The sequence below is a fragment of the Aptenodytes patagonicus genome, chromosome 2 (assembly GCF_965638725.1).
Source record: "Aptenodytes patagonicus chromosome 2, bAptPat1.pri.cur, whole genome shotgun sequence".
In the NCBI taxonomy this organism is placed as follows: Eukaryota; Metazoa; Chordata; class Aves; order Sphenisciformes; family Spheniscidae; genus Aptenodytes; species Aptenodytes patagonicus.
In genome coordinates this window covers 156,573,356-156,586,961 of record NC_134950.1, presented here as the reverse complement: position 1 = coordinate 156,586,961, position 13,606 = coordinate 156,573,356, and the positions used below count along the sequence as shown (strand labels likewise).

At 37.0% G+C, this 13,606-nt stretch overlaps 1 protein-coding gene across 12 annotated transcripts in view; it reads left to right on the top strand.

Annotated features, from left to right (window-relative positions):
- Positions 1 to 13,606, top strand: part of PARD3 (par-3 family cell polarity regulator) — a 467,456-nt gene that overhangs the window by 305,427 nt on the left and 148,423 nt on the right. For 8 of the 12 annotated variants that reach the window (XM_076331853.1, XM_076331849.1, XM_076331847.1 and 5 more), the window contains 3 exons: positions 5,233 to 5,384; positions 6,479 to 6,523; positions 12,924 to 13,151. In XM_076331853.1, coding sequence (XP_076187968.1) covers positions 5,233 to 5,384; positions 6,479 to 6,523; positions 12,924 to 13,151 — 425 coding nt within the window. The remainder of the gene's footprint in view (positions 1 to 5,232; positions 5,385 to 6,478; positions 6,524 to 12,923; positions 13,152 to 13,606) is intronic. The other 4 variants (XM_076331848.1, XM_076331842.1, XM_076331854.1 and 1 more) reach the window with 2 other exon arrangements.

Below are 13,606 nucleotides of genomic sequence, written 5' to 3'. Positions count from 1 at the left end.
CTTTCCAGCCACTCTTCCCCAAGCCTGTAGCGCTGCATGGGGTTGTCGTGGCCAAAGTGCAGGACCCGGCACTTGGCCTTGTTGAACCTCATACAGTTGGCCTGGGCCCATCGATCCAGCCTGTCCAGGTCCCTCTGCAGAGCCTTCCTACCCTCAAGCAGATCAACACTCCCGCCCAACTTGGTGTCATCTGCAAACTTACTGAGGGTGCACTCGATCCCCTCGAAGGAAAGGAAGGAAAAAAGAGATGACTGCAGTTACGTCTTTTTCTTTAGTTTAATTTTTGTCTACTGCTAATATTAATCTTTTTTTTCCATCGCATTTAGATTTCACTGTTTTCAAACTGGTAATTGTCCCTGTTTCAGGAAGGAAGTCTGTACAGATAATGTGTTAGATTTTCTACTTCTGGTTGCAGTTTTGTGCTCTGTCAAAGCACAGTTGTGGAAATGTTACTAATTGTTATTAAGACCAAATCAGTATATAGCTGTGTAAATTTGATGATTTAATATTAATTTAGTTGCCAACTGAGCTAGCTTTTGTAAAAAAAACTTTGCAAAATTTAAACACTTGAGTTTATGAAAGATGAAAGAAGAATTCAAATTCAAAATTTTAATTTATAAACCTCGCTGTAAATTTTTCTAAGTCTATAAAACAAAGATTTTATTTTTATATTCCAGTATATATCTAGGAGGCTTTCAGTACTTCTGTATACTTTCTTGATTTTCCTAATAATGTCCGGTAATTTTAAAATCCGCTTAGAGGTCAAGGCAGCTCTTTGTTTTGTCCTGGTGTTAATGCTTGTGCAACAAGAACTAGTTAAGATTTCTTTATTATGCATGAAGAAATACCTTTCATATCATTGTATGATTTGTAATTATCATACAAAGGCAGTGTACTGTAATAGTTCCACATTTAAAAATATGGAAAGTAATAGTACCACATTTAAAACTGTGGAAAGTCACTTTACTTTATATGTTTAATCTATAGTAAAAATAATTTCTGTGAATCTTAGGTTGACTCTCTAATTACTTTTATACATTTTACTATAAGAGTCTTAATGAGAAATGCATTGAGCTCCATTATTGACTTGCTTAGGTTCCTGGCAAAGAAATACTGTTTATTGCTTAGTTAGTACAATTAATAGAGATCTAAGATTTAATTTGCAAGTCCTGTAATTATCTATAGTAATAGCAAAATAAAAGCCCACCCCTGTACACTGCCACTTCTTGAAGCTAGATAATTACCACAAATGGTGTGAAGTATATGAATTTTCTTATTTTTCTTGTCTCTTGAGCCTGTTACGAATGTGTCAGCAATATCTTAATAAAACAGCAATAGCACCTGCCAGCTGATATGCACCTGTCAGCTTCTTCTTTGCTTTATATTAGTTTATTTCATCTTATGTCCAGGAATTGAGTTCTGTATTTTAAGCACTGTTTTCATGATTGTATAAAAAGGTAATTTTTTTCATCCTCATTTGCGTTTTTTTTTAATGTTGCAGCTCTTCTCTTGGACAAGTCATACCTGTAATTTGGGCTCTTGAAAAGTCCATCTGTCTTTTGTAAAAGCTTTTAGAGCTGAGAATCTGAGACATTTAAATAGAATAGTACTCAAGGCTGCACATAATAGGTTATTGCTGAGGGAATTTTTTTAGCCGAATGTGAGCAAAAACCTACAGCATAAAGTAAGAGCCCATTTGAAACCTGCAGATGCTTTTACATTTACTTCTGCAGCGTATCTTGCTATTCATATACTTCTTTGAAAATGAAAGTAGCAGTAAAGAAAATAGGGATTAGATATTGCAGAATTGATCACGCTCAAAACCTTTAAACGTGTGTCTTTATGAGAAATTGTAAAGGTCTTCGGATACAATTGCACTTAAAAGAATAGATCAGTGCAGCGCCTTACTATCTAATGTATTCTATTTGTAAAAAAGTAAATAGCAGTAGAATTAGATTGTTGCATTAATTTCCTGCTGCTAATGGATGAAGGAAGACTTGTAAAACGAAGGTGCATTGTATGATTTGGCTGGAAGGCACAAAGGGTAGAACTAGGAATATGGATGAAGGGTTATCCAAACAAGAATGGCAGCTGTTCTGAATCACAGAAGAAAATGTAAGCTTTTCCAGCCTCACAATATCTCCCTAATCCTTGATGAAAATGTTATGAAAACAAAGGGGCAATAAGACAGGATTAATAAGTGGAATTTTAATAACATCGAGGGTCAGAAGACGGTTACATTCTTTTAAGGATCAGCTGTCATTCCAGAAATCTTATTTGTTAAGTATGCTAGAATATAGTAAATTGCATTTGGCATTGTTTAATGACTTGCACTAAATTCACCTTCTGTCTTTTATTAATGTAGTTGAAAAATATTAAAATGAGGCATTTTTAGGGGCATTAGTTCCTCCTCTGTGCTCATTGGCTTTTCCAGTTATAGATCTTCACAGGGGCTTTTGAATACTTTTAGGCAACGTGCATGTATTCAAACTCCTGTGATCTGCGCCTCCCTTAATTACTAAAACATGCTCGTGTGTCATTAATAATAGAAATAAACCAGGACATGAAAATTGATGACTCTACATAGGGCTCAGATATTTGTACTGTAAAAAGATATGAGATGTCGTGATGTCAGAGAACAAGTAGTTTTTGGTGCTAAGTAGCGCCTTTAGTATTCAGGATACTATGCAAACAGGGAGTAATAATCCCCCTAATAAGTGCGTGTGGAAGGTAGGTGTGCTAAGGGCAGATAAGGGAAGCAGAGAGAAAGCCCCTAAAGGCAGCGTCAGTGGAAACGCTGGGATCCAATCTCCAGGATTCCCGGTTGCTTGATGCCATGCCCAGACCCCACTGCTCCCTCCGGGACCTGTGGTGCCCTTTTCAAGTTTTATTTAACTTTGGAGTTTTACTCTGTTCTTAGGACTTCAAGTTGAATATATATGTGCACGCTGTATTTACATGAAAATGATATTCAGTTTTATTAGAAGCTTTATATATGTGGATCAAAGCAAGCTCAGATGAAAATAGGAGCATACAGCCAAAACAAATAGTTTTAGAAATTCACCCTTTTTGAAGAAAGTGTCACAGGATACATTTTGTTCGGCAAGATGAAGCCGGTCATCTTTAACTAACGTGAGCTGTGTTAACAGATGTTGCTAGAGAAAATTCTCACTTAGTAAAACCACATTTTTCTGGCCTTCAGAGACAGGGCTGACTAGCAGTGAGCCAGAAGCTCCTGTGTGGCCTTGGGAAAGTCATTTATGATCTGATTATGAAAGGTGTTGAAACGCTGTAAGTTCAGTTGAGTCACTCGGAGGACGTTTTCAGACTTAGGTGGTTCTTACTCAGCTACGTGTTGTGCTGCTGTAAATGCTAGAAATGTATATTGGCCTTGTCTGTTTTATCTTTCTATCATGTGGAGATAATTTTTTCCCTATTTTGTGGGAGTGAATGCGAGGACTAATAGTTATTTTTGAGTTCGGGCTCTGATTCATCAGAGCTTTTAAGCATATGCTTCAAAACGTTGCTAAATTGTACAGACATCTCTGAAATAGTTGCAGTAATTAAATGTAAAACATTATGAGCCTGAGCCAGAAACATTAAAGTCAAAAGGCACTTGACATTGACTTTATTCGTATAAGCTCTGATCCTGATATGCTTGTCACATGCACATATCTTATTATTTGTAAATCTGCCACTACTAGACTGAGTTTCTTCTAGGCTGCCGGGTAATGTGGATAGTGATTTTCATCCTTTATAGTACTTGATGCCTTTGGACACTTTTCCTTACCTCTCTTCACTGTTGTGCCTAATACCCAGGTGTTTCTTGATCAAAGATGCTTCTATAAATGATAGTACATGGCATACATAAACGTGTGCATGTTACAGAATTTAAAAGTATAAGTTGGTTTCTGCAGAAATTCACTATTTGCCTGTTTCTCACTAGGTATGAGATGTGTATTATACTTAGCCCTTAAAGTAGAAAATAATTCTTTTGAAACATGTTACTGAACAGTAACATGTATTTATACAATATTTTGAATGACAATTAGTCTATTTAGAGATCTTAGTGACAAAATATTCAGCTTTTTTTATCTTGAAGTACAACAACAATCGAAGGGGGGATTTTGAGAGGTCTTTTTCCTATAGGATAGATAACAATGGTGCAAAATACTAATTTTTTCAGTATTTTATGCTTTTGGTTTCTTTTTGTGCCAGCTGAAGTAGAAATCTAAATTCTTTGGGCTTGCCTTCGGGCTCTTCTTAATACTCTCCCCTTTTGCATGAGTCAGAAGATCTTTGTGTGAATTTCCTTTCATATTGTTTATTAGCAATAAGCAATCTTGCTTTTTTTTTTTTATTTTTTATTGTTTTCAACACGTGTTGTGGCCATGGTGACACATTGCAAGCCTAGGGTTTAGCCTGCACACCAAATTTTGCCTGCGTTCTTGCATTCATGATTCTGCCAACACTTGACCAACATTAATAAATCTATCTTCAGCGTGCTTCTGATGAAGCATAGTGAAATGCCGATCACTGCTCGCTGAAGACCTGACTCACTCAGCCGAGGTCTTGCAAGAAACTTGCAGAAGAGACCGAAACTCAGTCCAGTTACCCCCATTTCTGATTTAGTGGTGGAGCCGTTGTGGCGAATACTTGCTCTGTAGGGAAGTAATGAGTAAAAATATGTTTGTCTGTCATAGCCAGGTTAAAACCAGGAGATGCTGTGAAAAATGTACAAGCAATTTCACATTTAGAGAGAAATTTTAATGCAAAGTCTTTAAATGAAGAAGTTTAAAGCTCTGTGGGCTTCAGGCAGGACAGATTCTATTTATGCTTTACTAAAAACATTTTGTCATGAAGAAAGATCTGATAATTTGCTATCAGGAGAATATATTTGTTTGTCATGCAGAGAAAGGAACTGTTTTATTCTCCCTCAAATTATTCCTGTGTTGGGGCTGTACATTCTGATAGTATATGTATAGTGCACCAGATACGTATATCTTTCATTAAAGCTCATAAGTGAAATTCTTGATACTTTTTAACTAGAATTGCTCGATGCAGTAAAACAAATCCATCGTGTGTGTGTAACTGACTACTTGCAGTGGTTTATTTAAAAATGTGCACTTTATCTTTGGTGGAAGTCACGTGCTAAATAAATGCTTTTCTCTGCAGAGTGAAAGGTTGCGTGATCTTGATAAATGTTCGCATGATTTTTTTCCCTTCCTACAGCACTCTTAGTCCAGATGTTGATCCAGTGCTTGCCTTCCAGCGAGAGGGTTTTGGACGCCAGAGCATGTCAGAAAAGCGTACAAAGCAATTTTCAGATGCCAGTCAGTTGGAGTTTGTTAAAACACGAAAATCCAAAAGCATGGATCTAGGTAGTGAGTGATATTTTTTCAATTGTTTTATTTGAACCTGATTTTCATGTTGTAAGTATATAGATTTTGTAATTCCAAACACATTGTTTATGTGCAGTATTACTGCACGTAATGTCTACTGATGGGAAGTAAAGTATTCTTAACGTGAGTGGCCAAGTGACCTGTGTATTGTTTGTACCACTTGTAAATGTCCATACATTTAAATATTGTAGCCCTCTGGATATATGGTTATACATAAACATTAAAAGTATTTATTAAAATGGAGGTGAAAAGTGCATTTACCAATCCATATAGAATAACTGCATAAAACTGTACCACGCTGTGGTTCTGGGTAGGCAGGATTATTCTCAGTTCATGATTATAATGCAATTAGCCTTAAAGATCCTTTGTAGTCTCTCATTTTGTAGATGGATTTTGATTAAGATATTACAGATGCAAGTATTTTTTTTTAAGAGTTCCTTCAGAAATAGAAAATGGGGCTAGTCTGACATCTGTTTGAGACCCAAGTTTTAATATTTATATCAGAAGCCCTGTAAAGTAGCAGCAGCTAAGACAGACAATCGACTATAATAATTTTAACTGATAAAACAACTGAGAATAAGTAATCGCTAACAAGCCCATCTGTTTTTCTGCCATTGAATTTAGATTCTGAAGTGCAGACTCTAGTAACCTTAAACAGTGAGTTTTGATTGTTTAAACACACAAAATTCCCTACTCAGAATAATAAAATATAATACGATTCGTTCCTTTACAATAATTGTGAATATCTTAACTACAATCCCTAATTCACCAACTTCTTCAGGGGACAGTAAGGTTGGTGGTATTGACTTGTCTTGACTAGTTGTGATGTGCTAACGTGTAAATAACATATTGTACCTGCCTGTGATGTGAACATGACTGACATTGCATGAAGGTTACTAGTTTGCTGCCATTTCTACCCAGAATGTTTGCTTACTGTTGCAGTTTATTTGCATGAAGTATGACATTGCTAAGGTTCCCTAACTTGGAAAAACAATATGCAAAACAGAAGGAATGTTGGATGCATGTGGGGCATGGGCACTAACTGGGCTAACCGTTATACATTTACCTTTTAACAGTAGCTGACGAGACTAAGCTCAGTACAATGGATGACCAGAAAACAGGTAAGAATTGACAGTAAGGCTGTTGCTATAGAAACCTTGGTCAAAGCAGCTTACCACAATTACAGAACTGCCAGTCAAATTGCATGAAAACATGAATATTCCAGTACTTGCATGGCTGCTTTCTATTGTTGTGAATAATCAAGTCGTTCGGAAAAAGAAAATTCTCTATGGAGAGAAGTATCTAAGGTAGTCTGTTCAACCAGGTCATACATGTGACTGTAGGTAGACACCTGTTTCTACACTTTGAACTCATAAATATTCACAGTTGTTTGGATTTTTTGTCCTTTCAAAAAAATCTTGGAAAATCTCCTCCTAGCTTCAAACTCTAATGCACAGAGAGATGATGTAGAGGAGTCGAAGGTTTGGCTATTACAGTGCTAACACAGTGCTTGGAAATAATTATTTTAATTAGAAAACTGCTACCTTTGCCTTAAGTGGTCATCAGATACATATTGTGAGTTGAGCTGAAGATTATTAGTGCAAGTTGATTTGCCTTTGGAGCTGAAACCCGAGCATCGTAACAGAACAAAAGAATATGTAAATAGAATCTTTTCCACATACCATCGATTGTAACATTTCACACAATGATAATGAGAAATAGCTTTCAAAGCATATTTTTTATTAGTAATTAAAATAATGCACCAACTGCAATTATGAACCTTTATGATTTATTAATATGTTAGCTTTTGACCTTTGGCATGCTATTTTAATTAGGCTAGATCCAGAGGACACCATAACATTACTTAGCTCTAATTAGGAACAATTCACCTTTTTAACCTGAAAATGTTATTTATTTTAGCATGATTTGGGGAGTAGGACATTCCATACAGAATTTACAGTTAATAATTCACAACTGCATCTCTGTTTAACCACACTTTACAACATGAGTAGGAATACTGAAAAGCTGTAAGTAACCAAGTGATAAAATTGTGATTTTTATTTAAACAACTAAAACTTCTAGCTCTTAATATGGCCACAGACTTGCAGCTTTACAAATTGAGAATGAGTACACAAAATTAAAATGTATGAATGTTTTGAAGGATTAAAGCCATCACAGTGTGAATGTATGAATTGTGTTAATGGTTGTGGTAAGAATCAGTGCTTAGGAACTGCCTTCACCGCTGAGCATTATTCCCATAAAAAGGAGTAACAGATCAAACTCAAAATTATTGTTAATTATTTTTCATTTTCTTATTAGGCTGCCTATTTGAATGGGATGTGATTAGAATGGTGTAAAACCTGTGTGTTTTAGTAAAATATGATGCTTAGGTTTTAAAAGTGTATAGTGTTTTTAGTGGTATCAATACAGGGTGGTATTAATAGAGTGTAGTTTTTCTCTATGTGTAACACCTGGATTAAATTCCAAAAAGGAGACAAGTCAGACAACTTGGGTGAAAGAGCATGACCGTAACCATCTGGACTAAGCAGTTACATATTTTGTAACACAGTAAGCTCAGTGGCTGGAAAAAAGGAAAAACACCTTTCACTGTACTTTTATTTTATTTATCTTGCGTGCTTTTAACCAGGTTTTGTATATAAACACTGGATTTCTCCCATTACTGAAGATGGATGTGGTTGTTAAACAAACCACTTACTGTAGTTTGGCTTAAAAATCATCTGGTTCTAAGAAAAAAATCGCTTCAAATGTGTGGTGAACTATATTTTAATGAACTCTAGAAGCCAGAAAACTTTAGCATATATTTACTTTAGAAAAAATAAAAACAAACTCTGTTACAGTCAAAGTTGGACTTAATAGTATTGGCTGAAAAGGAGAGTATAGAACTTACCAGCCCTAGTTACTATAATAGATTTTTAATTATTTTTCTTTCTATAGTTCACTTGAAGTGCCTAATCCTTGCAGTGTTTACAGTTCATCCTAGAGGTTAGAAGTATATTCAGTAGCAATTGAGCATGTCTCATTTATTGAGTCTCAGGCATACTACAGTTCTAGGTGATTATTTTTCCATGTACACATTGTGAAAATGAAAAAGAAAGGAAAAAAATCAAACCCCATTTATTTAAATTTTGTTTGTTCATTTATTTTTACACAGTGCTTTTTAAATAAACTGTTTCATTAAATGGAACTAAAACTAAACTATTTTTGATGCAGTTGCTTGCTCTATTCCTCCCCTGCTCTCCCCAGCCAAAATGTTACTCTTTTAGTGTATGAATTGAACTAGAAATAGAAGACTTTATCAAATCTAATAGAGCAGATGTTAGTAAATAAACTCACTGCTAATGTCCTTTAAGAAAGTGTTCAGAAAGTAGACTTTGTGCCTTTGCAAAACTGGTTTAATCAAATCGAGGGAAGTTTTTGGCATCAATTGCTGGTAGCATTTAACCTGAGAGTTAATAAAAATAATGTTTCAGAAAGAAATAAAACTGTCATTTTAAATAATTTAAAAGAAAGTGCTGATGGAAAAAAAAAAATTCATAATCTTTAAAATTAGTCACTGAAGGAAACACTGAAGGAAACTTCATATATCCTTTGACACCATGCTTTTTGCCTTTGCAAATCGCCCAAGCGGATTTGTGGCACTGTATAAATACTTAACATAAGATGAGAGAAGTGGAAGCACAATGAGTTGTTAAACAGCGTCAGGACAAGGGAAAAACAAAGGGCTTGGAGCAGGGAGCAACACGTAGGCTTCATGTGATCTATATGTATTAAATGTCTTGTTGGATCTGTACGTGCTGTGAAGTTATGTGGTGGGGGCCGTCTGTGCCATGAGAGAGCAGATGCACACACTGCCAGCACAGTCATGCATGAGCAGAGGGCGGTTGCATGGCCTAGAGGGCAAGGCTTGGCCATTGTCCCCAAGGGCTGGCCAGCTGGGGACATAGGGAGTGGTGATGCATGTGTGGTGGGCAGCGGCTGTGCTTGGCGGGGTGGTGTGAGCATCCTACAAAGCCCTTGAGAGATGGATAGGGGTGTGTGGCATGTAGAGTAGAGCCATACGGCTGAGCGTGTATGCGGAGCGTGCGGGGAGGCTGCGATCGTGGTGGCAGTCACAGTAGGAGGACTGCTGTGGCACAGAGGGATGAATCTACCTCAAAAGCTGTTAATAAAATTGTTGGAAAGGAAAATTTTAATAAACTTCAAATTTTAAAAACGATAAAAGAATCCCTTTTATCCCTCAGTCATATAAAGATGCTTTAGGTAGATGTGTCTTTTTCTCTTCTTTTTTTCTACTTTAAATTCTGGTGTCAAAATAGAAGTAGAACTCGTTCTGAGCAGATAACATTTCTGATGATTACCACCAGCGCTGTAAAGGCTGGAAGAAAATGCTGACATTTTTGTATTTAGAAAACAAGGTTTTGATGTGACTCATAAATTTTAAACAGAATCAATTTTAAAGAAAGTTTGCTGTTTCTCACCGGATTATGGGTAAACAACTCACTTCCTGGCTGGTGAATTCTAGTAGTAAATTCTGAACTCACTCAATTTACAGGGAGGCTTAACTATGTATTTTGAAAATAGTAGACTTGCTATGAAGTGGCCATAGAAGATAGTGAAGGCATTAAAATATACATAGCTTTATGATCACAGTGCTTAAATTGCTTGTGAAAGGACATTTCCCTCTTTCAAGTCCTGCAACCTGTCCACATTTGTGTTCATGGCCACCCAAGTTCAAGAAATATTCCTATCATTTCTGTAATTCATTATTAGTTTTACAGTACTCAAGGAACATTAGGTCATAACCCATCTAGCTTTGCCTTTGGGAAAGCACAGCTTACATAAATACAGTTCTCACAAAGATCTGTATTGGGTGGCAGGAAATGGAATTTTTTTAACGTCCTTTATGAACATAAATGGGCACATAAATGCCTTCTTTATAATTACTGTTTACAAAAAGAGCCACTCAGTAATTAGGAAAAGATACATGAGCATTTCATTTCAAGGTTGCAAAGCAGAATCTGGAATAAGGAAGTTTACAGTAAGTTGCCATGTAAGAGGATACCCTTTCCTTTTGTATATGAAATTGAATCTGTCAAACAGCTGGTTTATATATGATTGTCCCATTTCCTCTTTTTTTCCTTCAAAATGTTGCATTCATTTTTCCTGCCTCATGGACTGTTTTTAACAAAATACAACCTCGAAAAGTAAAAAACAAAATGAAATTTCATTTCTTGTGTACTGCAGGCATTAGTGGAGGAATAGCAGATTTTGGCATATGCTAGCAAGTGGATAGTTTTATAGGGCACTGTCTAAATTGGAGTTCTTTTACTTGGTAAAGAGAGTGTTATGTAAAAATACTTGCCTTAGACTTCAGCCCATGTTCAGAAGTTTGGTGAACCTGGACTGCAGTTTGTTTGCACAGCTGGGAAGCCATCAAACCCCCCTTGTCCCAGCCGGCTGCTCTTGTTCACCCCAGCAGCTGCACTGTGCCCCCAGCCATCCTCATGACCCTCGGCCCTCCAACAAGTACGGGTGTGAGTGAGGGTGACTTCTTCTAGGAGATGTGAGTTCATCAAGATAAAATTTCTCATTTGTTGGGGTGTGTTTATTTCTGGCTGAGGGTCCAAGCAGCAGGACTCCGGACCTCCGGGCGAACCAGAGTGCAGGAGTTGTGTAGACCTGTGAGAGAGAATTTTTGTTTTGTTTCTATTTACAAGTTCATCTTATCAGTAGGGCAGCTGAAGGGGAATACTTTGACAGCTGCTGTTTGAATTTATTTGATCTGAGGGATTTCAGTTTAACTTAATTGCTCAGACTTCTAGCTGAATAGAAAATGAAAGCGTTTGCTGCCTTGCTCCATCTCATACCAAGTTAACAAACGACATGGAGACTCGCCATGCTGTTATTCTGCATCCCTTCTGTAGGTCCAGCAACCGTCTTCCTCCCCACCCAATACTGAATAGTGAAAGAAGCTGGTTTTAGTAGTGTAGTAGTAGTTTTCCACAATGTAAGCTAACTTCACATACCTTTGTTAAAGAACAGTGACAGATCCTGTCTTTCTTCTCCCTCCTAATATCTTCCAGAATAGGGATCGACTCCAGAGCTTTGTAGTATTCTGAGATAAATACTTAAAAAATGTATTTTTCCTTTATTGCATTATTCACACCAGACCTTGCTTACAAATATATTGTTCATTGGTTTGGTATTGCTGAGGGTTCAGTTCTTGGCTCTGTCTCTCAGTGCTGGCTGGCTTTGAAAGCTACCTTTCTGTGCCTCTGTCAGATGAGGATAGTGATATCAACAGAGTAACAACCCACTACCTGGGACTGCCATGGTGCCACAAGACTCTTCTCTGTTCTGCTCCCTTCGAGTAGAGAAAAAGTGAGGTTTCCATACTCTAGGTGAGGGCTCTGGTCTCATAACTTCAGGAAATGTGGCGATGATGATGTCCCACCTCATCTTGCTCTCCAGCCCCAAATCCTATGGAAAATCTGGCCAAGACTATACTGCACTTCTGAATAAAATCACTTCAAATAAATACAGTGATTTTTTTTTCCCCTGAAAGATTTCTCGCAGTTTTAACTATAATATGAGATCTAATTGTGCAATCATCAGCTGATTTGCACTGTGAATGTGTGTATCTAAAAACAGAGGGTAGACATTTAGTCCACAACCTTGAGAAGAAAAGTCTGGATGGGGAAAAGGTTTTGCAGAATGCTGTCTGGGGCTTTCTTGGCACACCTCTGGACATGCTGCAGCGATAAGAGCTGCCCTCAGCCCCAGCTGTAATGCTGCCCAAACATCAAACTGGTGACTGCCAGGAATGCCTTTCTTTTCCAGCTGGATAACTGGTATTGCCTGACTAATTGGGTCCTTTCCACAGATTATTTTTAAACAACTTCACAAAATTCCAGCAAGTCAACTGATATTTCTCAGAAGCATTTCATTATGAAATTGTTAGCAATTTGATGCAACTCTTTAAAACTCAATTAAAAGCAAACGGCATGTTCCTTGAAGCCAGAAGTCAGGCTGCTTTGCAAGACTGTTACTCTAAACACAATAGGATTCATGCCCGTAATCTGCTCTCTGTTCATCAGTTCCTAGTACAAATGAAATATTCTGATCAAAACAAAAATAATTAATAGTTTTGTTTGATGCCGATAGATATGTGTCTCTGCTGGTTTTATGAGCTATGTTTTTAAAGCCCCGTGATTACTTTATCATTCAAATTGCTAAAATAATAGTAATGGATGTTGTTCTCTCTTCACTGATTTGAGAAGCCAGACATTGCTAACGTTGTCGGTTTCGTTGACTATGACTTGACATACTCATTCACTTCTGAGACCAACAAATCTGCAGAGAATTCCCTACAGATTATTGAGAGATGATGTGAATAATGTTAAGTGTGTCCCCAAAGACTTTCAGGATGGATATGCATAATCAAGCATGCAGTTCTCAATACTAATTCTAATTACTTTCCCTCCCCCCCAAATCACTAAGGTTCCCCAACCAGAGATGTTGGGCCTTCATTAGGTCTGAAGAAATCCAGCTCATTAGAAAGTCTGCAGACAGCCGTTGCTGAGGTGACTCTGAATGGTGATATTCCCTTCCACCGCCCGCGCCCGCGAATTATCCGAGGACGAGGCTGCAATGAAAGCTTCAGAGCTGCCATAGACAAATCATACGATAAACCTGTAGCAGATGATGATGATGAAGGCATGGAAACTTGTAAGTAAACTATTGCTGTACACAAAGAATGTTAACAACATAGGTTAATTCCTTTAGAAAGTGATTAAAAGTAGAAGATAATTTTAGGATTTTAAAAGAATAGAACTAACTTCAATTTTTTTCAGGCTTTTTCCCTTCATATGCATTAACAGATTGCAACACTCTGCAGCTTCCTTCCTTTCTAAAATAAGGAAATAAGATTGGTAGGAATGTGTTTACTTAAATTACTATGAAAATTTTCTGTAAGACAACTAATTAATTTACTAATGTAAATTAGAAAAAAAATATGCAGAAAGACAAAAACCCACTGAATTTGTGTTACAAAAATATGTGCATCTAACTTTGAAAGAGTACATTTGTACTGTCTGGGGGGAGGGGGGAATCACTGTCCTTTAATTAGAGTGAGTAAGGCTGGCAGATCTAATAAAATGTAACATTAATGATCAGCTATTACC